At 41.5% G+C, this 26,522-nt stretch overlaps 1 protein-coding gene across 2 annotated transcripts in view; it reads right to left on the bottom strand.

Moving 5' to 3' along the window:
• Positions 1 to 26,522, bottom strand: part of LOC142391804 (interleukin-1 receptor accessory protein-like 1) — a 259,529-nt gene that overhangs the window by 30,461 nt on the left and 202,546 nt on the right. For both annotated transcript variants that reach the window (XM_075477883.1, XM_075477884.1), the window contains exon 7: positions 4,484 to 4,616. In XM_075477883.1, the coding sequence (XP_075333998.1) occupies positions 4,484 to 4,616 (133 nt within the window). The remainder of the gene's footprint in view (positions 1 to 4,483; positions 4,617 to 26,522) is intronic.

The raw sequence follows: 26,522 nt of genomic DNA, 5'->3' as shown, positions 1-26,522 counted from the left end.
AACATATATACATATATATACCTACATACAATAAAACAAAAAATTATAATAAGATGAATAGCTTCAGTATATGGGCTTCTCTGAAATGTAGTTGTTTTTATCTTAATAGATTTTGGTCTTCAGTGACTGTTAGAATATTTAAAAGGGCCGATAGCTTGGTAGGAAGAATCTTTTAAAACTTTTAGGTCTTTTTATTAAAGTCTAGCTTTAAACTTTAGATTTCTGCATAAGGTGGAAGGTCAGACCCAGTGATCTCCGATTGCAGTAAATAGCACCTTTTAAATGGTATCGCATCCTCTTATTGACTACTTTAAAGGTTAATGCAAAAGTAAGGTTGCTCTCCACTAATGTATGATAAAACAACACAAAACCGAGACTGGATACAGCACATTTTTCTACTCGTCTTAAAAAGAAAAGTCCCTGAGGGGCTTTCTTTAAAACAATGGGTGCACAGTATCCACATTTGGAAAGACTGTTACTCTCCAAAATTTAAAGCCTTTTCACTTCTATGTTGTTGATAGTCGATGGAAGGACCTCTTGGCTCCTCCTGTTTTTCTTTTTTAAATCAGCTTCCAGTTGCACCTTCTCTGTTAAAAATAAATCAAGGAACCCAATGAAATAGAGATTGCTCAACCCCCAGATAAAAGAACTTATAATCCAACATGTATGGGAGAATAGTATGAAATTCAGAAGTTAAATAGACAAACAGACTGTACATAGCTACCAGGAGCCTCTAAATGTTGAACTCAATGCAGGCACAGAGAAACAACATCATCGGCTGACCTATTTGCTCGATAAGCAAGCTGATAAGGCTCCAGAGCCGGTCTGGAAAGATAATTAGAAAACAGATTTTTAAAAACGTTTTTTTTTCTTTTTAACAGATATTGAAGCAATAGTTCATTCAAGCAGGCAGGATTACAACAATCATACCAACAGCCTTAAACCACCAAATCAAATCTGAAAACACCTCAACTCTACAATTAGGCTTTCATTGTGGCACAATCTGTACTGAGCAGTGCTGAGATTTCAGCACTAATACACTGAAGTAGTATTGCTGGACCTCGTAAGCACCCTGATTTCCCAGGAATATATCTGTTGGAGAATTAATTGGAGTTAAAAAATGAATTGAAATATCACACTTGAATTGCTGCCCAAAGGTGTCCGCACACCAGGGACTGAAACTTCTGCGCATTTAAAACTTTAGCAGCGCGGCCTTTATGTCCGTACCGTGCTTTAATAACTTCACAGATGTATGAAATCTTGTCCTGCAACCACAAAATGTTGTATCAACCCAGAATCTCTGTGGTGAAATCTAGAGCCAAAAGCTCCATTTCATGTATTACAGGCAGGCCTTCAGGGAAAACTCCTGTGTGATTAATTTCCATTTCAAAGCTAAAAGCTCATGGAATGATGTCAGGGAAAGGGTTTGAAGTGGTGCACATTCAAATGGGAGCAAAAATAAAATAAATAAATAACACTCAGAGGGAGACAGCCTCACGCAGCAGTGGCACAAAACAAAAATATATGTTTCAAACACTTGAATGTGGGTTCCCGCTACATGCATGCGAGCCACCTCACTCCCCCGCCTGCGCACACGCATTAACACACTTTCAAAGCAGCTCAGGGTCACACTTTTGATTTTGTCGCTTGTTACTTCTTTTGACTATCACATGAAAGCAGGTTTCTAACTGATTGTGGTGCACTCCTTAGTATTCTTCCTTCTCATCTTTATTACACCACCTACCCAATTCCGCCACCTGCCACCACCACCCCCTTAAATCCTGTAGGCTCTAATTGGCCCGTTGTCCTTCACAACAGAGAATGGCGCTAAGAGCTGGACGGAGCGTGCTAGCAGGCTAATAGAGACGTCTCGAAATGCCAGGTCACCGACTGGGCTGCTAACTCTCCTCCCAGCCTTGTCATGCTGCTTACAGTTAACCTTTTCATTAGACGGCATTTGTCGACAACAGGGATTTTCTAGTCATATGTGTGGGCTGTCAAAGGAGTACAGAGGGGCAGGACATGAAAGGATGTGGGTTGTGTTTATTTCAGTGTAGGCACAGCAGCAAACATGTCCATCTAACGAAAAGTTATCTTGAAAACGCAGAAGAGGTAACTTATTCCGACCTTGATGCCAAAATTATTAATTCAGTGTGTTTACATCAATCCTAACTAATTATATAGTAGATGTCAGTCAACCTTTAGTGTTTGTTAGTGTCGAACATCTTACTGATGTTACCCTTCATTTAACTAACCTACAGGCATTTCTGAGCCCTGTCAAGTTACTGCTGGTATGTCATTTAGTCTCAAAAGCTGTACACTTATAAAGAGGTATGTGTAAGTGATGCAAACGTATAGAAATGTAAACTGGAAGCATTGTTGCCACTTCTCCCTTTTACAAAGTCTCATATCAACTCTGTCAAATATGACGAGAAAAGGAGTGTGCATTTGTCACAGCCATGCTTTCGTAGGACTGCAGTTGTGCTCGGAAAGAAGAAACACTTAGTCATCAGAAAGAAGAAGAGGAGCTCAAGGAAACAAACAAGGTGGCACTACAAGCTAAGGTGTGAATGTCATTTTGAATATCAGATTCAAAACGCACAGACTGAACTACAGGGAAATCCAAAAGCCTCATCAGCACTGTGTGAAATCTCTTGCGGAGGGCCTCAGTGTAACAGTGTTTTCATTTATAAGGAAAAGTTGTGCACTCCAGCTTCAAACAGAACCCTAGAACCGGATATCTGAAAAGCTGGCCAAATCTATGCGTGACTGGATATGACTAAAGGAGGATCAGATCCGGGCGAATTTATTTCCGTACATGTTAAAATGGATACACTTTTATTACCTTTGTCTTATTTTCCGAATGCCCTGGTGATGACAGGAGAGGAAAGAAAACACATTCTTGAGGATTAAGACTTCATTGCTAAGGCTCAAGAAGTTTTTGTGTTGCTTACATTGTTCTAATTACTTGGGAGACAGTGACCTCCCCTAAGCACAAATACATTACATTCTGTTACAAAATATTTCAATTTTTAAATTGAATCTTTCCCACTTAGATGTCTGTGAGGGTATTTATTCAGTAGAAGTTTTATATTACTCTTTTTCACAAAAACGTCTGGCAAAACTGTGCTCAAACCTCATCTGATAATGTGATGAGTATCAATTTATGTGAGCAAAAGTGACAAATATTAAATAAACCACCCTCGCCGGTGTCTAATCTGAGACGGTAAAGTGGCTATAAGCTGCTAACAGGTGTAATACCCACTGTTTCACATATGCCATCTCAGAGATCATCATGATGACTATTGATTATCCACTTTCGTCTAACCTTCACTGCCTCATCATGGAGGTGGGAGTGTGTGTGTGTGTGTGTGTGTGTGTGTCGGGGGGGTACTAGCCAAGACTGATTCTGAACTTGTCAGTCCACAAAACAGGGAAACTGTGATCTGAAACTTTTTTCAGATGCCCTGTGATAAAATGCAGATAAACTACTCTGCAATCACTGTGTGATCCACCACTCAACAGTAATATAAGCATGGTGTGGTGCATCCCACTGACAGTACTGTAAGAATCCAGTATAAACTGGTTTCACCTGTTGACGCTCATTGTTGTAATTTTGTAATTTAGTGGCATATCTAAGAAACAATCAAGTCAAGAGTTAGAGCATCCGCTAATATAATGAGATATCCTTTAACAAGGGCAAATTTAGTCTCTTATAGAGAGTTTATCTTCAAATCCTCTAAAGAAATTTTCTGCATGAGTTTGATGTTTTCGTCTTTTCAGTCTTGAGCAACATCATCATTCATCCAACACGATGCAACATGGCCAGAGACATGATGCTTTTGTCAAGCAATCTGAGTGCAGCAAAGACTAAAGGAGATCCAGACATTTACAGTGTACTGTTGTTCTGGACCAGCTTCAGGGGGTGCGTGTGATTCTGGAAAAAGCAGACCACAGTTTCCAGTAAAGAGTGTGAGCAGCAAGATGAAAGTCTCCCAAAGAAAAGAGTCATGTTGCTGTGCTACGCCTGTCACAGCTGAAGGAGGGATGCCTGAATTTTGCATATATATTGTACATGATAAAGAATGCATGGGTGTCTGCATTATTAAACAGCTAAATAAAGCATTTATGAATATCCTTTAGATGATGGGATGCTAGTGCAAGGTACCCTTTGTTGTTTGGAGTGTTGATGTGCGGTCCCACAGTTGTGGTAACGAGGTTTAATAGATGTTTACCAGTTTAGCCCTGTGACCTTTGCTGCTTCTTAAGGGATCAGAGGTACCCAATGGATTTGTTCTAAACTTTACTTCAAGCTTTTCTATTGAATTAACAAGTTTGACAATATTCATATCAACAGATTAAAGTACTTAGGGTTTAGTTTATGTGGTAGCTTCACAAACTCAGGGAGTGCCAAAACTTTGTGTCTGAAATCCTTATCTCCTCTGAGAAGTGGCAAGACCAGGCCAGAAACGAAAGATCTTACTTGATGTCGCTTTCTTGAACTCGCTCCTCATCGAGATCTTCAATAAACTTATCCCCCTTCATCCAGTAGATAAGTGGACTGACGTCTCCGCTGTATCCAAAGAACGCTCTGCACGTCAGGTTGACAGGACTTCCTGTGTGAGATGAGAGAAAGGATATGAGAGAACACCTGCTTCAATCTACATATCTGGTGCGGATATTAAAGTAATTTAAGAATGTGGGTCTAGATCATAGATCTGGTGTTTGTATGCACCATTATATAAAAAGTATGCAACATGTATGAACAAACACATTGCACAGAAAAACAAAAAACTATAGTTTTTGCACAGATTAAACACGCCGTTTCTGCGGCATTCTGCCAAACAACTGAAAACAAACATGAACATGTCATTAAAAATGCAGAAAGTCAATGTTCTTTTCTGTTGTGCGTGAGAAGTTGTGGATATCTGATAATCTCTGCTTCAAAAAGCACCAGCCCCGAACATCTCAACTTATTAAACCTGCACTCTGTCAAAAGCCTCATAACCACATCCCTAATTCTATCAATTTCTAAAGAGTTTATAGTTCTCCAGAGGTGCCATCTTAAACCATCTCAGACCCTTTAAATAATCTGCCACTCTTGAACCATCTTTTTAAAAGCTCAACTTTTCAAAGGTCAACTTTTTTTGTACGATCCTACTTTTAAATTTCAATCAATGCATTTTTGCAGTTTGTACTTTGCAAAAGTTTAAACCCAGAAACACAGACAAACTTTTTATTGGGCTATAGTTTGCACTGTGCACAGAAATATAGAACTAATGTAAAACTTACAATATATGATTTCTTTCAGCCCTTTTTTTTAACACCCTAACCAGGAGTTCTGCATAGTGTCTACTCAGTTATTCTTGTGATGACCAGCTGATGTTTGCCCCTTTAGATTTATGCATCAGAAGTGGTGATTAAGACAACCCTTACTCACTTCACTACGTCTATTACAGCATTTGATGTGGGTTAGAAATTAACTGTGGATCCCAGTTCATTTGAAACATTTGGTTTCAAATTGATGGAATTAAGTGAGAGTAAGTTCCAGAAAGTGGTTCAGAAAAAAATAATTGAAAACCTGCAAACTGCTGTCCAATAATATATCGACATATCAAGTCTGAGGAGTTTGCTTTTTGTAGATAGTGGGGTAAAATCTGAAAACGCCAACTGAATTTGAAAAATTTAAGCAGCTTCTTTAAAAGCAGAGACGCAGAGCTGATGTGAAAGAACACTCATTTTGATAGAAAGTTTGTGTAGAAGAAGAGGGTGATAAGTACATATACAAGAGTGGGTCAAAAGTTTGGGTTTAATTTTACATGAATTGGTCTGTCCAGACTTTTGACAGGTACTGTACAAGATATGCAGATAAATTCAAACTAGCTTGAGAGGAAGCAGCATTTTTGAAGCATTACAGACTACTTGGAGTTGGAGCTGAATGTACACATACAGCAGACACACGCTAACAATAGTATGAATTTAATCCAACATTCACTCCATTTTTAGCTCTGATCTCCACAAATTACTCTAAAGTAGTTCTTCAGCCTTGCTAAAGCCCTGATTTCTTGTCTAGCGAGATTTTGGGCCTGCCTCTGTTCTAGATGCTTTGTTTGTTATCGTCAAAGCTCTTTTGCTGAACAGAGGTGCATGCTGAGAACAACTTTGATGAAGATGGTGAGACTGAGCTAAACAGTCAGGCTGTTAAACCGAAATAAGGCACTCCAAGATGCTAAAGCCCTTAGAGCTGAGCAGTGGCATAATCAGACAAAAAATCCTGGGTTCTCATATAACACTTAACATTTGAATCCAGTTGTGAGGAAATAATATTGATTAGTGCACAGGACTCTAAAATAAATAATCCTTGATGCAGTTTAATCAAACCCCACTTCTAACACTGAAATGCAACTAGCAAAGCTAAATATTCTGCCTTTAACACAAATACATCTTCAATGGATGCCAGTATTTGCAGAACTTTGGCTGTCAACTTAATGAGGAATAATGAGAACAAGAACATCTGGATTTACTTAGTAAATAGTAAAGCTAAAATGCAGCACCACTGCAGATCTGGAAACACTTCAGAAGAGACAGCAGTGCATCATAGAAGGTTGAGGGCTGCATACCAACTCAGACGAGCAACGTTTTAGGAGTAACTGCAGTCAGTGGAGGATTGGTGGATTGATGCTGTGCAGAGCCAAGGTGTTAGAGAATTGGTAATTACCAGCAATACCCACCCCATTTTCGCCCTGGTAGTTTTAAAACTTTTATTGGAGACATCTGGAATCAACAGATACACTGCCGCAAAAAACAGCTGTAGTTTCTCCTTCCCCCCGCTGGTGCGCTCAAGCTGTGCTATTGTATACTGATGGTTGAATCCTTGCAGGACAAAAATATAAGTTGCACAGTTTAACAATGTTGCTACCAGATGGAAGGTGATCAAAATACATCTACAGAGTATGGATGTTATTTCACATCTAAGCAGATTGGCTGAGACGAGCTCCGTTTGATCGTTAGTTTAGTTCATTTGAGCTGATCTGAAATCTGTCGTCAGCAGACATGCCCCCAGCGTCTGAGAGTAGAGAGTGCCTCTCATTTTCCTTTGATTTTATTAACTTTGTGATTGTTTTAATCATTCATGTTTGGCTGAGAGGGTAACACATTTTCCCGTAATAAGGCAAACTCAAAATGGATATTTCTTTCTGCTATTCTCACGCTTTAAAGACAATGCCTGTGCAGTTATTTCAGCTGTAATCTTCCACATTTTAAAGCAACTTAATGTCTCCAACAGTCCATAGTCTCCTAGGAAAACACTGAAAGTGCACAGGCAACTTTCAGGTACTGCTGCCTCTGATGCAGCAGAGTAGAGGCAGTGTTGCAGCAAAGATGCAATGCTTATCAATTTAGATGCCATTGCTATATATTTAGGCATACTTCTGTCATATCAGATAAAATTAGTATAAAGTAAAGCCAGACTTTCAGAGATGACCAAAACCACACACATGAAAGGATAAGAAAGTGCACAGAAAAGACAAACCAATGGATAAACCCCTTCTGTTACATGAGCAGGAGTTCCTTTCCCTCGTCTGCTCATTCTGAATGCATGGCCTCTGTGACTGGAGACAGATAATCCCCCTTTAAAACCCATTTTCTCTCTCTCATTTGGATTAGAGACCTTTAACTCTTTTTCATACTTATCACACATATGCTACAATCAGTGGCACGTCCATGAATGTGTGGTATGTGCTGGGACAAGAGTGGGGACAAAAACATCCACATCAAAGTAGCAGAACAACTCATCCATAAAAAAAAACTGCTGATGATCAAGGAGGCTCCGTCATTTGTGTGTCCCGGAGGGCAAAAAGGTGATTCAGCATCTCTTCATTAGCTCTACTTGCTCATTGGCCCTTTGGCGACAACTCAGAAGTCTGCGAGATGGGAGATAACTGTGGCATATAATTGGGCACTTGCTAGTTCAAAGATAATAGGGATTTTATTTTACCAAGGCCTGCTCTAATTTGGCCCTCTAGAGCAGTATAGCATGCTCAGATGATAGCTGTACTATTAACAGGGAAAATCTGATTTGGAATTGAAAGAAAAACAAAAAAAAAACCCCGAACTGAAGAACAGTTTTGAATTTTGTCTCACGGCTCAGCAAAAGTATTGTCTACAGCTGAGAGATGAGGGTTGTGCATGTTGTGTATGAGTGTGGAAGTAAAACAGATGGAGAGAAATGGGAAGAGTTTTGAGGAGGCTGGAATTTGTCCTGGACCACACACACATATATCACATTGTTCTGCCTCTCAATTCCACCAGGGGTCTCTGTGGTGCTACAAAGCACGAGAGTCAGAGTGCAGGAGGAGCTCATAAAAACAATAATACCAAAAACCTAAAAACACACTATTTTGACAGGTGCAAAGAACAGGAACAAAGAAACATGGATACTTCAACGTGTCACCTCTGATGTCAAGAGGCTTCACCCCTGGATCCAAGCAGCATGTTGTGTTGTAGCATTGACTGATCCATTGCTGTTCTGACAGCAGCTCCAGTGTTAGACTCCAAGACTTACAAGAGGCTCCTCGTGCATATGGCTGCATGTTATTCCCTTAACGATGGCGTGTTAATTTGTGCCGGCTTAATTGTGAGCAGCTAAGACTGCAGAGGCAGAGGTAATGTGCTCAGTCTGGGAAATGCATAAACAGCCATGCAAGGATTTAAGCATACTGATATTAACATTTAAATCCCAACCTCTGGTCTTGGTCAGAGGGGTAAAGTGAGTCTTAATGCGATTGTCTCCTCTCTCTTATCTCCCTGCGCCTCTAGAGCATCTCTCTCCATCACTGTGGCTGCAGGACGGAGACGTCAGCAAAGATTCCCATGGCTAAGCAGACAGGCTGGAAGCCATGAAACCAAGAAAGACCACAAAGGAGCAGGAAAATAGTAAGAGGTTCACAGAGTCGGACAGAGAAAGCAGGCATGGATGCATATCTGCACGTAAGTGCATGTGACACAGATATAGCATGAGAGACAAAAACCATATGGGCACGTCCGTGCAGATGAGAAGAAGCAAACAAGAAGAGCTCGGGATGAGGAATCGCACACATGGGAGAAAACAAACTACTCTCCGTGCCAAAATGAAAGGCTTCAAACTCTGAATGAAGAGAGTATAGCCCTTGCACGCTGAAGATTACATAGATTATAGATCGCATCTGCATGCGGCATGTACCACCATCCATGCTGAGTAAATCCACCCGTATTCCCCACTCTGATTCAAACAATCAAACTCTTGAGTAGGGAAACATTTCTTTTTTCCCTTTCTTTTTACAGCTATGAATAAATTAAACCCTGCAGCTAGAATGGAAACACTTCAGAAAGGGAAGAGACTAAGCTTTTCAGAATTTTTTCTCTTCTTCTTTTGGTGAGGGCATGTGTAAAACAGCAGTGTGAAGACACAGAACTTTTAATGTTTCTGGAGAGATGGGAAGCAAATTTGTAGCAGGCAATTAAAGATAAATAATGCTACACATGAACAGCAAACTCTTTAGATTACCAGTAATCCACAAGCGAGTTGGAATTTTCTGGAATAGCTTTTATATTTTGCTGAAAACTTAAAATTCTGAGGGCATTTTCAAACCCCGTGCAATTTTTCCGAAGTCTTGAAATTTTGGAGAGAATGGCTGACAAAAACACCGTCACCACATGGTCTGTTCAGGTGCTGTTCTGTATTTTCCTAAATTGAACCACATAAGTGAGAACATCTTAAAACATCTGAATACAAGTCATATTTCCATGAAAACTGGGTATGATAACTTCATGCATGCATGTAAAATGATCAAAAGCTGAACAGCTGAATTTCATTTTCAGTAACTAAAACACATGACCTCTAAACTCTGAACACAACTATCGTCTGTCCTCATAGTTCTGCAGATTAAACTTCACCAAACAGCAGGGGGGAAAAAAAAAGGAGAGAGAAAAAAATAAACCAACAAAGATAGAATTAAAAGCAAAAAGACCAAAGACAATATTCCCTTTTCAGGACCCACCAGAGAAACAGAGTGTCCGGGTCCTAAATTAAACTAAGTGAACAACACTCGCTCATTTACGTCAGGCCTCTCCCTTACTACACCACCCTTCCTACCTCTTGTTTGCTGGTTTATAAAGCTTCTAGAAACATAAAATGCCAAATAAGAAAAGTTAAAATTATATGTATGCATTGTTCTTGGAAATTTGAAACGACAACATTCCACTATGGCAACTAGGTTGCTAATCCACAGCAACCTCGAGACCTCAATGGCTAAGAAAATCTATGCAAAAGAGCATAAAAGCTACTCTACAGGCTCAGACATCTTATAGTGGTTTCTCTATCAATTAGCACACATTCCAAATTGTACCAGGGTAAACCATAAAATGCATTACTTTAACCATGAAAGGCCTCTCCTGTTTTATTTTGGGCATGATAAGCAGCAAAAGCCAAAATGTCTTCACAAAAAAAAATGGAACATCCTGGGCTCTACTCAAATGAACTTGTCCTGTAGCTTGTGATCAGCAGGATAGCACAAGTGTCTGGACTGAGATAAAGCCAAGATATCCAATCCGAGTTATCACAACAGATGAAAAAAGGGTCCAAAGAAGTTTCCCTGATTTAGCAGAGAAATTGAGCTACATAAAGTAATTCCTAAAAATATTTCACAGGCTCTGAATAAATGTAAAAGTATTGGTGTTATCTGCTCTGGCACAAAATTCAGGCAGTGAAGGGTTACAGCAGTGACAAAGCACTGTAATTGTGGCGGCTGGGTTCCCACTCACAGTGGCACTGCCAGATGTGGCAGTTTAATTGTCTCTCTGTTCAGCTTCCACTTTGCTTTGCTTATTCAGACCAAGCTTCTCCAATCACGCATTTTAAGGCAGCCATTGACCGTGCTTGGCTCACTTGTCATTTAGCCACGTTCCCCTCTCGAATGGTCAATCTCCTGTTATTCATACTTGGCATTTCACCTCATTATCACTGAGCAGGCGAGCTGCTGCTGCTGTTACCTTAATTATTGCAGGTAAAGCCAATATTAAGAGACAATACAACGTTAATGCTGTTTTTCTGACCTTCATAAGCATGTTGACATATGGCAATCATAACAGGAAACGCTCCATTATGCATTGTGAAATTACAATTTTCTCTGCCTGATGTAACTTTTGCAGGGAACAAGCCGTGTCTGAAAATTAAATAAGGTATTACTGTTGAATATTACAGGGCAGTGGGGAACAAACAAGCTGGGGCTTTGGCAATAACAAGTCCAATTCAAGCCTTGTAGGAACAGAGCATGACATTTGCAAAGATCAACACCCACATTCTGCATTGATGTTCTCACAATACAACCTTCCTCAGCACAAAAGCTGCACCCATTATTGCTGCCCAATCATTACCTATGTTAAACCTTATGTTGCTCAAAATCTTGTCACAGCTGAATTCACCGAATGAAAAGCTCACGAGTCATGAGTGAAACACTTAAAAGGTACTTGAAACATTATCGAAACACCAAGCTGAATGGCAAAAACACGGGTGCACCACAATTAGAAAAGCTTCAGATGATGAAAATGGTTGCCATGTAAACTTTGAAGCACACGTTGCTAATGGTTACACGATGCACTGTGAAATCTTTTTGTGCAGTGCATTTTGAGGCTTTATTGGGTTTGCGACTGTTTCCAGTAAGATCGCCGATCCATTTTGCTGCTGATCCAAATAAATGTCCTCAGTCTCACACAAAACATTTGACTATCAAAAGGGTCCTGTCACATTTAATAGCACGGCCTAAAGAATGAGGTAGGAACTTTGTTGAAATTCCTGTCTTCACTCCCATCCTGATTCTTTGTCTGAAATGCTGATGCAGCCGTTCGCGAAGAATGATAAAAAAAAGAAGCTTCCCTTGCTGTGAGAAGGGAGGGGTAGGATACCAACAGGAACTGAACGCTCATTGGGCTTTAGTACAGGGCTATGCAGGCAGAGGAAGGACTCCTGTCGGGCGTAGCACAGGACAACAAAGCTGTCTAGAGACTCTGAAAGTGGCACCATGTAGTTCAGCTACTGATGGAGGGCAAGAGAGCTGGAGAAAATGGAAAATACAGCAGGGAGGGACAGATAGACACAGATACACAGGGCTAGGGAAAAAGAGACTGATGGCACTAAATAGTGGGTTTCTCAAGCCTTGCTGAGTCACCTTTGAAGTGTACCCACATCCCTAACATTCCTGTCAGATGCTCTGCTTGGGCTCACTTTACCAATGTTTTCGTTGCTTTTTCTAAAAATCTAAACTATTGTCTGGGGGATCTGAAGTGTTCTCTGCCACCAGACTTTAAGACTTCTTGTGCTTTCCCCTAGTGTGCAGGGGGACCGCAAACCAAATCTACTCCAGTAAAATGAAGGGTTTCAGCTCAAAAATTCTCAGCCTCCATCCAGCCTTGCTGATGTAAACTTGAATTTGCTTGTTAAAGATGAAATGTTATGACTCATGGCAGTTGCATAGCCGAGTTTCAGGAGCTGCTGAATCTATCAAATACCATTTCTACCTCTAGTCTGGCTCCTTCCTGACAAATTACAGCTGTGTAAACAAGTCAATGACACTCAAGTGAAAGGAGTCACTTCATGTCAATAAACCTAAAAAAATTAAGCTTACCGTAAATCTTTGGAACTGGAGAGGCAGAAATTATGAATAAGGAAGTCTTTTGATGGGATGATATAATCTTCATGATATATTAAGAGATCATCTCACATTTATGATCTTATCTGAAGCCTCCTGCACAATCACTTTTGCATATACAGCCACAAAGTAATTGGTTGGGATTCGTCATGTAGCTTAAGTCAAATAAGAACCATGATCATCCAGTCTAACATCAACACTATTTTAGAAGTCATACATTTCAGTATTGCATCTGTATGTGATAGTCAACTGCCTGTCTTTAGATAGAGAGACGACTTTATTAATCCCTTTGGGAGGTTCCCTCATGCAAATTGAAATTTCCATTTCACTCACGCTCAGCATTGTTACAGAAATGTACAAAGGACACAAAAGTGGAAAACACCCAACACCAGCACCTGTAGAAAGATAATAATAATAATAACAGTGTTATAAGAGTAGTATACTAGTAATAGTAATAATGATGATATTAATTAAGCTAATAAATAAAACATGGGCATTAATTTGATGAAATAATCATTTTTAACTTTATGGAAGGTTTTCCATAAGAATATGGAAAAGGGATTTGTTCCCATCTTACCACGAGAGAAGTTAGTATGAGAGGTCCCTTATACTTTACCGAATCAAGAAAAATCATTCATCAATAGCTGTGTGAGAAACCTTTGGTAAACACTTGAATAGAGAGTTATGTTCACAATTGCCACTTTAAAACTTTACTGTGACAAAAAAAAAAACAAAGAAGCCTTATGCTAACCTTGTCCGGAGGCGGCGCCGACTTCTCCAGACTCGGAGGCACAGGGTAGCCCATCACACAGTGAAACTTGTTGTAGTCAGACTAATAAGCATCCAGATCTTTTGTGAAAATAATAGGCTGTGTGTGCTCAAAACAAAAGATGACAAGGGCCATCCAGACTTTTATCAGTCCAAAAGTCCAAAAGCCAGGCTCTGTGATGGCACAGGGTCGTGTCGGTGCTCCTGGCAAAGCTCATTTCCACTTCTGTGATGGCAGCATTAATGCAGAAAAGTTCACTGACATTTTACAACAACATATGCTGCCTTCAAGGCAACTTCTTTTCCAGGGATTTCCATGCATTTTTCAACAAAGAAAAAAAAAAAAAAAAAATCACATTCTGCACACATTACCAAGGCATAGCTGAGGATGAAGAGGGTACACTGGCCTGGCCTCCCTGCAGTCCTGAACTATCATGTACAACAATGGGTATCCTTACCCCATACACAATTAAATTGGACAAAGTACATTGCAAATGTAAGAACCAGTGGATTTTTCAAAAGATATCTAATTTTTTTTTACCATTTAAACTTTGTAATTAGTATTGGCAGTTATTTCAGTTTCACTTATAGTGGTTGTTGTTAGCATTAGCTTTGAGGATATGCCCAAAGGATACAGCTACTGATATGATACATGAATGACTTCTGTGTTTTTTTGGAGTTAGAACTGCAAAGACAAATTGTGGCAGTATCGAAACCTACATAATACAGATACATTTCGGAGATAACCAAAACAACTGAAAACAGTGCTCAACATCAGAACTTTAATTGTATATTCACATGTTCAGGGGTTCACTAAATCATTGATTGGTTGTACCTTATTGCAGCAGAGAGACCCTTATCTCTTCAGCCATCAGAAAAGAAAAGCTTGTCCCCTTAATGGTCTAGTGGAGCAAAGTCACTGGCAAAGATCAAAAAAAGCTTACAGTAAGAAAAGAGACAGATAGTAGTGAGTGGAGATCAATGGAGCACTGCTATATCCCAATACCCTTTTGTGGGGAATCCATATAATGAAAACAGGACACAGCAGTGTGGTTGGGACCGCAGGTGATTTTTCCAGTGTTACAGGATACTGTAATACTAGATATCTGCAGTGCACATGAGCCGAATGTGCAAGGAGGTCCGGGCAAAGACTTAACTGAAGCTATGAAGTTATGTCAAGTGAATGAGTGGAACAGGTTTAAATAAATAAATAAATAAATAAAAATCAGCAGGAAAAGCTGCTGTAATTTCACTTTTAGCAGCAGATGGAGAGGGGGAGGCTAGAGAGTGTTGGTGGGTGTGGACATTATTGCATCACATTGAGTAGGGAAAACAGAACCAGGTCTACAAAGTAGGACTAGTGCGTTCTGAATGTATACTGAGATGTTTGCTCGAAAGTACTTGAGGAAATTAGATGTCATTTTTACTTAGAATCATACCACTTTTAACAGGTGTAATTAGTTACACAGTGGACAGTGGACCAGCTCTATACCCTCCGCAGGATCCTGGAGGGAGCATGGGAGTTCGCCCAACCGGTCTACATGTGTTTTGTGGACTTGGAGAAGGCGTTCGACCGTGTCCTTTGGGGACTCTTGTGGGGGGTGCTCCGGGAGTATGGCGTGCCGGACTCCTTGATATTGGCTGTTCGGTCTCTGTATGACCGGTGTCAGAGTTTGGTCCGCATTGCCAGCAGTAAGTCGGACATGTTTCCTGTGAGGGTTGGACTCCGTCAGGGCTGCCCTTTGTCACCGATTCTGTTCATAATTTTTATGGACAGAATTTCTAGGCACAGCCAGGACGTTGAGGGGGTCCGGTTTGGCGACCTCAGAATCGGGTCTCTGCTTTTTGCGGACGATGTGGTTCTGTTGGCGTCGCCAGGCCGTGACCTCCAGCTCTCACTGGAGCGGTTCGCAGCGTGTGAAGCGGCTGGGATGAGAGTCAGCACCTCCAAATCGGAGACCATGGTCTTCGGCCGGAAAAGGGTGGAATGCTCTCTCCGGGTCGGGAATGAGATCCTTCCCCAAGTGGAGGAGTTCAAGTATCTCGGGGTCTTGTTCACGAGTGAGGGACAAATGGAGCAGGAGATTGACAGACGGATCGGTGCGGCATCTGCAGTGATGCGGGCTCTGCACCGGCCCGTCGTGGTGAAAAAGGAGCTGAGCCAGAAGGAGAAGCTCTCGATTTACCGGTCAATCTATGTTCCTACCCTCACCTGTGGTCACGAGCTGTGGGTAGTGACCGAAAGAACGAGATCGCGAATACAAGCGGCCGAAATGAGTTTCCTACGCAGGGTGTCTGGGCTCTCCCTTAGAGATAGGGTGAGAAGCTCGGTCATCCGGGAGGGGCTCGGAGTAGAACCGCTGCTCCTCCGCATCGAGAGGAGTCAGATGAGGTGGCTCGGGCATCTGGTTAGGATGCCTCCTGGACGCCTCCCTGGTGAGGTGTTCCGGGCCCGTCCCACTGGGAGGAGGCCCCGGGGAAGACCCAGGACACATTGGAGAGACTATGTCTCTCGGCTGGCCTGGGAACGCCTCGGGGTCCCCCCAGAAGAGCTGGAGGAAGTGGCCGGGGACAGGGACGTCTGGGTCTCTTTGCTCAAGCTGCTGCCCCCGCGACCCGATACCCGGACCAGCGGAAGATGATGGATGGATGGATGGATGGATGGATGGATGGATGGATAATTAGTTATTAACGTAGGTAATGATTCTTCGCTGGATTGGGCAGCAATAATGGGTGCTCCTTTTTTTTTTAGTCACTTTTAGTAAGTGACTCCTCATCGTGCTGGTAGAACTGTGGTGAGCAATCCCAACCTGCATAATGTGCATTCGACTTGTTTTCCAGTTGAGAGAAATACTGCCGTGCTTCCCTTAATTTAGTAGCTTTTGCTGTAGGTGCAAACATTAAGTCAGTGTCTCTGAGCAGTGAAACGTGAAAAAACACACACACATATATATATATATGTATATATAGGGTCGAGGCAAGAACTAATATGGAAGGGACACAATCAACTATCTGGCAAAGAACAAAGAAAAGCAATGAGCTAAACATAGCGTTTCCGACAGAAGGTGACAGTATGATAATGTTTTATACTCTTACCATCCTATAAATGAGCATTACATGGACTTTTATCTGTAAAATAAATGATATATTTTTCTAAAGTTGGAGAATTTAATGTTGGGTTAGCAACCACTTAAAGGTTGGGTAGGGGATCTTTTTCTTGAACATTTTTTTACATATTGCTTGAAATACTCTTCACACCCCCATTGCAACCAATTAATTAAAAGTTTTGACATTAATATGAAAAGTTTTAGTGGCCTCTAGAACGTACAATCTAGGAAAAACAGTATCCAATCATTGTGAACAGACCGTTCACAATGATTGGATACTGATGCCGTCTATCAAACTGCAATCTGCTCCTCCCTCCCCCTCCTTCCCTCTGTGCGCGTACCCTGCTCCGTGAACGAATTACGCGTCCAGAAGCTTGGCAGGAAGCTAAACTAGAGCCAGCTTGGCTAGCACCTAGCATTATTAAACGTATAGTTAGCATATACTAAATACGGCAGCGATCGATGCTTGCTGTCAGAACAGCGCTCGTGCACCTTCGTGCTCGTGCGCGTTCATGTACTCTAGAGGCGTGCCTTCGGGGGGAAAGTGAAGTAAAGGGTTGGGACTTTTTACCTGTGTATTTTCAAAATGCAGCTTCGCTGGACTCAAAATCCAGGATCTCCTACCCTACCTTTAATGAACCTCTCCTTTAATGGTTTTTTGAAAGGCAGAGTGGCATTTACAGGTGCTAACCTGAACTGTTTGAAAGAATTGTCAAACCTTTCCCCCCAACTAAGGAAATTACAATCTTCATTCAAATGTTTGAACTGAGCATAGAACCAGTACAATCATTACATTTATGCATTTCCATTTTGGTTGTTTTTTTCAAAATCTCGGCTCACCCTATTCATTTCCTCTCCTTTGTCTTCCACCTCACCTTTCTTTATTCCCTCTCATGCCTCGGAGCATGTCTTAGGAGAGGTTTGTGCATAAACAGGTTTTTCAAAATGAGAGTCGAATCAGGACAGGACAAACAATAGGGCTGTGCGACAGAGGAGCCGGGAGAAATGAAGCACTCTGCAGGAAGGACGCTGAGGGAAAGGTTAAAGCTCTGGTGAGAGCAGACATCATCCACACAGCGTCCTGCTGCTTCCACCCTGTCCGTCATGTTCACAGAAAAAGTCACTGTGAGATCTTGGCTTTTATGTGAGTCTGACTAAGTGTGTGTTATTCTTGTGCACAGAGGGGATAATTGGAAGGATTTGTCTTGCGTATGCTTGCATCCTTCCAACTTGCATGAACATATGGAAGTACATAAATTCATCTTTGCATGTTAAAAAAGGGCACGTTGGTCCATTTGGCCTAAACTGTCATGCTCCAAGCCCGGAGACAATGTAAACCTGATCAAGCATATTTAATAAACATGCCATGACCGGAAAATGCGTAAAAAACCCCCCCAAAAAACGTCCATTGATCCATCTGGGTTAATTTCCATAAGATTGACACAAGCATCTGGGGACAACAAAATGTCAGTATAATGGGAAATATCCGCAACGAAAAAAGTGACAAGAATTCTCCTTGGGGTTGCTGACATGTTTGGTGAAATGGTGCATTTGCAAAATAAAGGATCTTATGTTTTAAGGTCACAAGGGTCATCCGGCCGCGATCGCTGAATGTCAGATCACTGCAGGAATAATATTACAGTTGTGAACAGCTACCGAGAGCGAATAACCTTTGAGGCATGCTCTCCAATGACCTGATAAATAGGGAGATCACTTTCAATGCTAGTCATATGCAGAGTGAACCCGCAGAGTCCATATCGCACCCTCTGATTATTCAGACATACAACTCAGCTCGCACTGTGGAAAATCACCTTGATTTGCTTTTTCTCACCCATGACTCCTTTCTTTATCAAGCATTTGTTGACTTGATACACTTGCTGGGTTTGTGCTGCTCGAAGGTCAGACACATGCTACTTTTTAAATTCTCAGAAAACAAAATGACCCTTATTTCTTATTAATTTATTCACAATATTTCATAACATTACGTGCTAAGATGTGGTTTGCTTCAGGAAAGCAGTATTGTACCGAGTGTGCCGTGACTTCATTTAATTTAAAGGCCTACAGAAAGCTGACACTACACCCAATACATAATGATAATACATACACAGAGGAACAATAATGATCATTGGACTCTACACCAAAACATTTCATAAACGCATGAAATTTGCGATTTTGAATTTGCCGCTAGGAAACCTTCCTGGAATTCCAGACTGGGGACGGGGCTTCCGTGTGACGTCACAAGTGCCATGGTTTTTCCTGGCTGCCTCAGTGTTGCCAATTTAGCTAGATTTAGCGACTTTTGGCCATCTCTGGCGACAAAAAAAAAATAATCTAGCGACTTTCGGGCTCAATCTGGCTGAATCTAGCGACAATTCAACTTGTTTTGTGAGTGACAAATCAGTTGCCCCGCGACACCATACAAGCCGAGACAGAAGCACTGCAGGACGGTGGCAACCCGGCATTTCCTGTCAAAACCGCAGTTTCAAGCTAGCTACAACGAGGGTAGGTTCACTTCCTGTTTTCAAAACAACAGCACGTAATGGCTTTCCCTATGATAAAAGGCAACGTGTATTTTATTTTGTCAAAATAACTGGAAGTGCGTTGCTCACTGTGGCTAGCTTTAGCAGCGCCGAATTCGTCGGAACAAAATGGTAAACAGCCGGTATTTTGTCAGGTTTTCAACACGTTGAGGATCTAAACGACTACTTTCTCGCCTGAAAATGTTTCAAATGTTGCGGGGACAGAGGAAGCAGAGAGACCTGCGGTCGGAACTTGTGTCTGTGCCTCCCTGTCCGCCTGCCTCCTCTCTGGTGAAATCAGCCGGAGCCATCCCGCCGTGTTCAGCTCCCTGCGGTGCGGACACTCAGGGGGAATCCACCTGGCGGAGAGTGTGTCCGCTCTCCGCCAGGGGGAATCCACCTGGCGGAGAGTGTGTCCGCTCTCCGCCAGGTGGATTCCTGTCCGACCGCAGGTCTCTCTGCTTCCTCTGTCCCCGGTGGTGTGAGCTGCTGGTGCTGAGGACAACACACGCACTTTGTACATCTACTCGCAATAAAAACTGCACTGAACCCAACGTTTTATATTTCCAAGCGACGTCCCGCGGCACACATCGAAATTTGCCGTGAAGAAGCTGTCCAGGTCTGGCAAACTGCTGGCTTCGCTACTAGAACTACTGGTGATTGTTCCAGCAGCTGGCACTCGTGACGTCACGCACCTGTCGTTCCAGTTTGCCAAATTCGAGTCAAATGTGGTGATGGTTTATTGGGCCTAATCAGGACTATCCAGGGGCCTAAAATTATTTTAAAATCATAAAAAAATTCCATGGTATATAAGGAATCGATCTGCTATTTCAGTTTTGTGCAAAAAATCACCTTTCTGTAGGCCTTTAAAGCTCTTCTTTATCAAGGTAAGCATCTCTGTGAACCAAAGCTAAGAATACACCAGGCAGACTGTTAGAACCATGAATCCAATGTGTTGGGAAGTTTCCATTCACTGCCACCCAGATGTTGCTTTATTATCCCCGCTCTCCTCCTCTAAAGGTGACATTTGTCTAACTGTTCAATCCCCCTAACATGCAGCAGCCCAGTTTGGGACCTATTCTGCTTTTATAGTCCTGCTTTACAGTAGGTGTGCCCAGAATTGAGAATTCACATAAGAAATGGCACATCTTGGAACTGCTGGGCACTTAAACCCCTCCCCCTTGCAATCCATTTAATTAAAAACAATACAATAAATTACGGGCAATGCTATCAAGATGAGAGAGAGGGAGAAAAGGAAGTAACTGGAAGCAAGGTAAATTACGACCTTAACTCATTGGCTGCCAGCCATTTTCAGTTCAGAGACACCCATACTGCCAAGTGTTTTTCAGTATTTTGACTGATTTTCCAAGACCCACAGAAAAGTGTGTCTTATGACTATGTACACACTGAAATTACCAAAAGAAAGAGTAGACTCTCTTCTTTGATCAGGAAAAAAAAGTTTGTTTCAACCATCTTCAGTCTTTTAGTAATAGACAGTAGAACATAGGTTGGTTTCACCAAAATCAGCTGTTTGACCCAAAAAAAAATGGAGAAAACAAGCTCTTTTTTTTGTGTGTGCATAGTGGCACTGCTGCCACCTAGCGGGTAATTTTGCCAGTATATTCTCTGTTTAGTGTTTACAAGCCTAAGATTTAGTGACGAACTCCGCTAGATTGTCCCCCAGCCCGCTCCGTTAAAAAACGCAATTGACGTCTATAGACGTCTTTGGCACCGAAAGAGTTAAGCTGGAAAACATTTTTAAGGGAGCTTTCAGGATGTGTGCATAAATTTAAACAGTGCTAGTGCTGATCTGTCAGTCATCTGTTTCCTAAGTGAACGAGTGGAGGATGAGTATCCGTATAGATCTATATTTCATGGGATATCTTATGCTGTGAATACAACAGAAATGGACATACGAGCCTAGATGATGGATAGGAAATGAACATGTAGCCCTAAACTGGAGGAGTGACCCAGCATCACTGATAGTGTTGCACCGTAAGATAAATATGCAGAATCAGTTCAGAATAATGATAAGGATGCAGATGTGATTCACTGTGACATGGAACTCACCCCTGCAGTGCAAAAGCCAGGAAGCATTTCTCATTGGCAATTTTTAGCCAAAACCACAGACAAAAACCCTTTATCACTGTTTGCAGACAGCTCATTTCACCATATTAACATCTGTTATAATCTGTAAACCAGCAGGCACATTTTGGCTTATTTGCGTCATCCGCTGTTAGACTTGTAACTTCTCTGATACAGAAACCCCAGTAGTACTCATGTAATCCACTGTGTCCTCAGCGTTGAGTGATTATCCACTCATTTTATATCTCAACTGCTATATCAGCAGCATTTTCAATATAATAAGAAGTAGCCTACAAAGTTTAGGACCATATGAGCAGTTCATGAGGCACTGAAGCCGAAATAAAACATGTGAAAAATGTGTGTGCAGAATAAGGCGGGACTCTGGAAATATGTGGGACTCAAATCAACGGGGGCTGTTTTCATGAGTTAAAGATATGTTACAACAATTTTACGTTATAAGATGCATTATCAGCCGATGGAAGTGGTTGTACAATGTCTTATGTGGGTTCTGTTGAGCTGACTGGAAGTAGAAGATATGTCAGCAGGGTCATCTCAGCTTGGGTGTAAAGACTAGAAAATGCTTGAGGGAAGGAATTCAGAATTTAAAAAAGCATCGTGTTTTTTCCAGGCAGAAAAATGCCAATAAAATATTACATAATTCCACACCACAGAATCAAAGTTACTATATCTGGCCCTCTGCTGCATCTAGTACAGTGGAAACCGCTTATAGTGATCATGTTGGTCCAGAGCCAATTTGAACACTATAAGCGGTTGATTACTAAAACCGAATTTGTATATTTTTTTTTTTTGCCATTTTATTTTTTACTCCCTTGATTTCCTTTCTGGACGTCTGCTTCTGCCTCGCTAGCTAACGTAACGAGCTGACACAGGGCAGCAAGCCGAGATGCTGCGGCGAAGCTTGGCATTCCTTGTGTAGTCTAATTAAGCAACGAGAGAAAGTCATGAATGCTAACGACGGAGAAAGAAAACGACGGCGCCCGGGAAAAGCACCTGAGGAATGGCAAGCTTCGTTGGCTCGTTTTTTTGGCAGGTGCTTTTCCCGGGCGCCGTCGTTTTCTTTCTCCGTCGTTTTCTTTCTCCGTCGTTAGCACTCTCGTTGCATAATTAGACTACACAAGGTAGCCTGAGGAATGCCAAGCTTCGCCTCAGCGTCTCGTTGGCTCGTTTTTGGTAATTTGTCATACGCCTCGAGGAGACTACGTTTTTAATTCTTTTTCCAGCCATGATTCGCGCGCTTGCTGCCCGGTGTCAACTCGTTCCGTTAGCTAGCGAGGCAGAAGCAGACGTCCAGAAAGGAATCAAGTGAGTAAAAAATAAAATAGCTACACGTAGTTTTAAAATTATTTTTGCACATGTTTACATTCATAAAATGGCCAAAAATGAACATTATAAGCGGATTTCTTGATTACTATAAACGAATTATTCAAACAGCACTTGTATAGAAATGATAAGCCTTTTGATCTATATAAGCGGTTGATTACTATATCCGTGACCACTATTAGCGGTTTCCACTGTAAAACAGTATTTGTTTGTCTTATGTTGAAAAAGTTTCCTTATTTACATTGGAAACCATCTAAAGAACAAGTGAAGCTGCTCTACTGGCCCTGAATGTGCTGCAGTGTGACCTTCAGGTGGGTGGTTGAAAGTTCAATACTCTGCCCTGAAGAAATATCTATGAATGAGACATGAGGATTACTGTGGTCCGTGTTTTATGCAAGTGTGTGTCTGAGCGTACACTGAATATGCTGAATCTGTGGGACAATGAGTGTGATGGAGTGTTTACATGATTGCATTAGTCTGTGATTTGTCCAAACAGACTGCCATTCTTGTGTGCTCATGTGTGTCTTTGTGCATGTGGCACAGCGGGGTGAAGGCATATGCTTGCAGCATACTGATGAGGTCCCAGCATGCGCAGATCAAATCACACAACCTACTCTGTCTTTCTCTGTGCTGGTCTTTCTGTTAGTCTCGACTGTTTCCTTGCTTTTACTCTGCTTCTGTACAGGTAAACAGCCAGCTATTCCACAATGTGACGCTAAGTAATCCTGACGGCCTGAGCACCTGCCTTGTCGATAGGATACCTACCAGATGCACCTGTATGCTCCTCAGGTGGAGCTACATACATTTAAATACACGCTCTGTGCGGTGTGCACCAGGTTTATGGTAAACAGAACTTCTAGATCATAGCAAGTCTGATATTAAATGAAAAGTTACTCATCCAAAATAATAGTTCTCAGCTGTTGGTGAGCCAAAAGTTAAGTGCCATCTCTGGCACGATGAAACACTGATTCTATTTTGGGAAACTTGGCAGAACATGCTGTGATTGTACCATTTCTGAAAACTTCTATTTTCATCTATGCGTTTACAGAATTGAAGATTAAACAATATTTACATGCAGAGATACTCTTTTCTAAAATCACCTAATCCTCCATATTTTTATTCATCTAAGCCAGGGATGAGGAACTTCCATGATAAAGAGGGCCAACATTTTTTCAGCACTATCATTGGAGGGCCACATGACCACGCACTTCGAATAATTGGATATGAAAGACGCTACAAATGATTCTCAATAAGAACACATTTTATATGAATTTATATCTGTATGTTTATTGCACCAACATACAACTATTTTCTGCATATAAATGCATTTTAACACGTTCTTAATAAGCAACAAAGACAAAACATTTGCTTAAAAAAAGTGCAAAAAGGAATTTGAACTCCTTCATGACAAAGAACAAAACTGAAGAGGTACTCTTCTTCCCATTTTGGCTGAAAAATGCGATTTTCTCGGTCAATTCTTTTCTTTTTGCCACTGCTAGTGGCCATGGCTCTTGACTTTCCTATTCACTGTTGCGGAAAGTGGCCCGGCCCCGCTACTGTTTGCGTATGGTGCGCCCTCTATCGGTCAACAGTATAATTACAAGTTTTTTTTTTTTTTTTTTCATTATTAAATTATTATTGATCTATTTGCGGGCCGTACTGAGTGAGGACGAGGGCCGTGTGCGGCCCCTGGGCCGCCAGTTGCCCATCCCTGATCTAAGCTTAGTAGTAGCGTGTCACCCAGGACAGAAAGTCATTTTTCTTTTCATTCCAGTAATTCACAAGTGTGAGGCCCCTCTATGTTGTGGAGGAAATATTTTATGGTCCCTCAAACAGTTCCACTGGCGCAACTCACTTAAATCAATTTCACAAATTGACATGGAAATGATGTATATCAGAGCTTTGAGAGCAGGTTAAGTAGGAAGAAAGGAGGCACGGTGCTAAAACAAGAGAAGACTTTGACCAGCTGGTGGTACTTGATAAAGAGAGATGGGATCAAGTCAATCCATCTGAGGACTGAAATCATTTTTACGGTTATTTTTATTTGAAATAACGTTTCAAAAAAGCCGAAAGGTTAAATTCTCTCAAATAGGGATCAATAGGCAGAAACAGCCTATTAGAGAAGAAGGAATTACATTAAACACAGATTAGGCTTTTAAAGTTCTAAAAAAGTACATGCTTTACTCTAATAATTCTTATTTGAAGAGAGGAGGTAGAGCCCTGCTGGGTTTTCCTCTGAAGTCTGGGAGATCACTGGGCATTGACAGATGAACTGTTACTCTGAATGCAGAATGGCTCAGTGCAGCGCTGTACAACGGGTCTGGGTCAAAACGCTTTCAGAGGTGAAGCACAGCAGGGTCGATTGACCCGCAGGTTGAGGGAGTGAAGTGGAGTCTGAGAGCAGGAAGAATTTAAGTGTGTGCAGCACAGCTTGTTCTGGTGGCTGTTTTCATTCTGAGTCAACTATTTCATGTGATGTGTGTGCTGAAACGGATTATTTTTGTCATTAAGAAATCTGTAGGTGTTTTAATCGGGTAAATAGGAAATGAAACAAAGACATCAAAACAGTCATTTTGAAAATAGGGGGGAAAAAAAAGATGTTTATCATCCTCTAATGTGCGAGTTGAAGGAAAGAAATGTTTAATTTTCTCACCAAAATTGTTGTTTGTGGAGTTTTTAACTGTAAGATGACTAATGGAGAATTTGTTGGAAGTTGAGGCCATCTTCAAGCTTCAGATTGGTAAATCTTTATACAATTAACGAACTGAAAATAGATCCTAACATTTAGAATTGAAACTACTAGTCATTTGCTTAATGCTCATAAATCCAGCTGCTATAAATTCATAGCAATGGCTCTAGGCTGTAGTCTTACAAAACTACAAGCTAACAAATTGCATTTGGGAGCTCCCTTAAAGATATCAAAGCACAATATAGAAATTAAATCAGAAAGCTAAAGAAGCATGGTGAAGCTACATTGCTGCAAGGCCTGGGGGTGGGGAGAGGGTGACTGGGGGCTAATCTGAGGCTGGGTAGTTAGGCAGTAATGCCAGGGCTCATGGGGAATTACTGGAGAGATTTGGAGGGAATCTGTTGGCAGCAATTTCCCTGTCGCTTTTATTAGCCTAGATGTGCAATTTGCTGTCGACTGCTTTAATATGACAGGCAACTGTATGTCTTGCTCATGCTTTCACCCCCCCTTATCGGAATGAACGCACACATATATAGGGGTTGGGGATTTTGGTTCAGTACAGAAAAGAAAATATGTCACGGGTTTGTTGCTTAACACAAGATGGCACGATACTGCCCTCAACAGCAGTGCTTCTCATTTGATTGTCCTCCCAGATAAGAAGTCAAAGGTTGACTACTGGGATTAAGTGTCGAACTCAAGGGCATTTTAGCCTGGGTGACTTCTTGAACTCATGTTGTGCGGTTAAATATGGCCTCCCTGCTTTGTTTCTAGGCTACCCAACTGCCACACAATATTGCCTTCTGGGTGAGTGTGTGTGTTTGCATTTGTGCATGCAGTGGCAACCCTATCTATACCAACCCATTCCCCCCCCCTTAGGATGCATGTGCACATCAAAGCACCCCGGAGTAACACTCTGTGCACGTACCTAAGCACATATTGTCTATCTTCCTCTCACACGCAGGCTCTGTTCAGGCCCAGAGGCTCTTTGCTATTTAGTATGTAAAGGATACAGAGGTGACCAGCAGTGAGTTTGATGAGAAAAGCATTAGCTACATGACTGTCACCGTTGAAGCTAATTGTAAAAGTTCATAGGCAAAATGGAGGTAAAAAAAAAGCTACAGATTGGCAGTGGGGTAACCAGGTGTGAGCATTTTTGGAATAATAATCAGGACCTGCTGACTTGGTTGAACATTACTTGGTAGGAAAAGCCATAGATAGAGAGGCATGCTGGAGATTAATTGCTTGGTATTGTATCTTGCTGGGCCTTTAAATTAAAGTTTGCTTCATTAAGAGCAAAACAAATCAGACACTAAGTGCAGTGTGAATGATT

The sequence above is a fragment of the Odontesthes bonariensis genome, chromosome 11 (genome assembly GCF_027942865.1).
Source record: "Odontesthes bonariensis isolate fOdoBon6 chromosome 11, fOdoBon6.hap1, whole genome shotgun sequence".
Taxonomy (NCBI): Eukaryota; Metazoa; Chordata; class Actinopteri; order Atheriniformes; family Atherinopsidae; genus Odontesthes; species Odontesthes bonariensis.
Note: the sequence above shows the minus strand (reverse complement) of the source record. Positions and strands in the feature narration are given on the sequence as shown.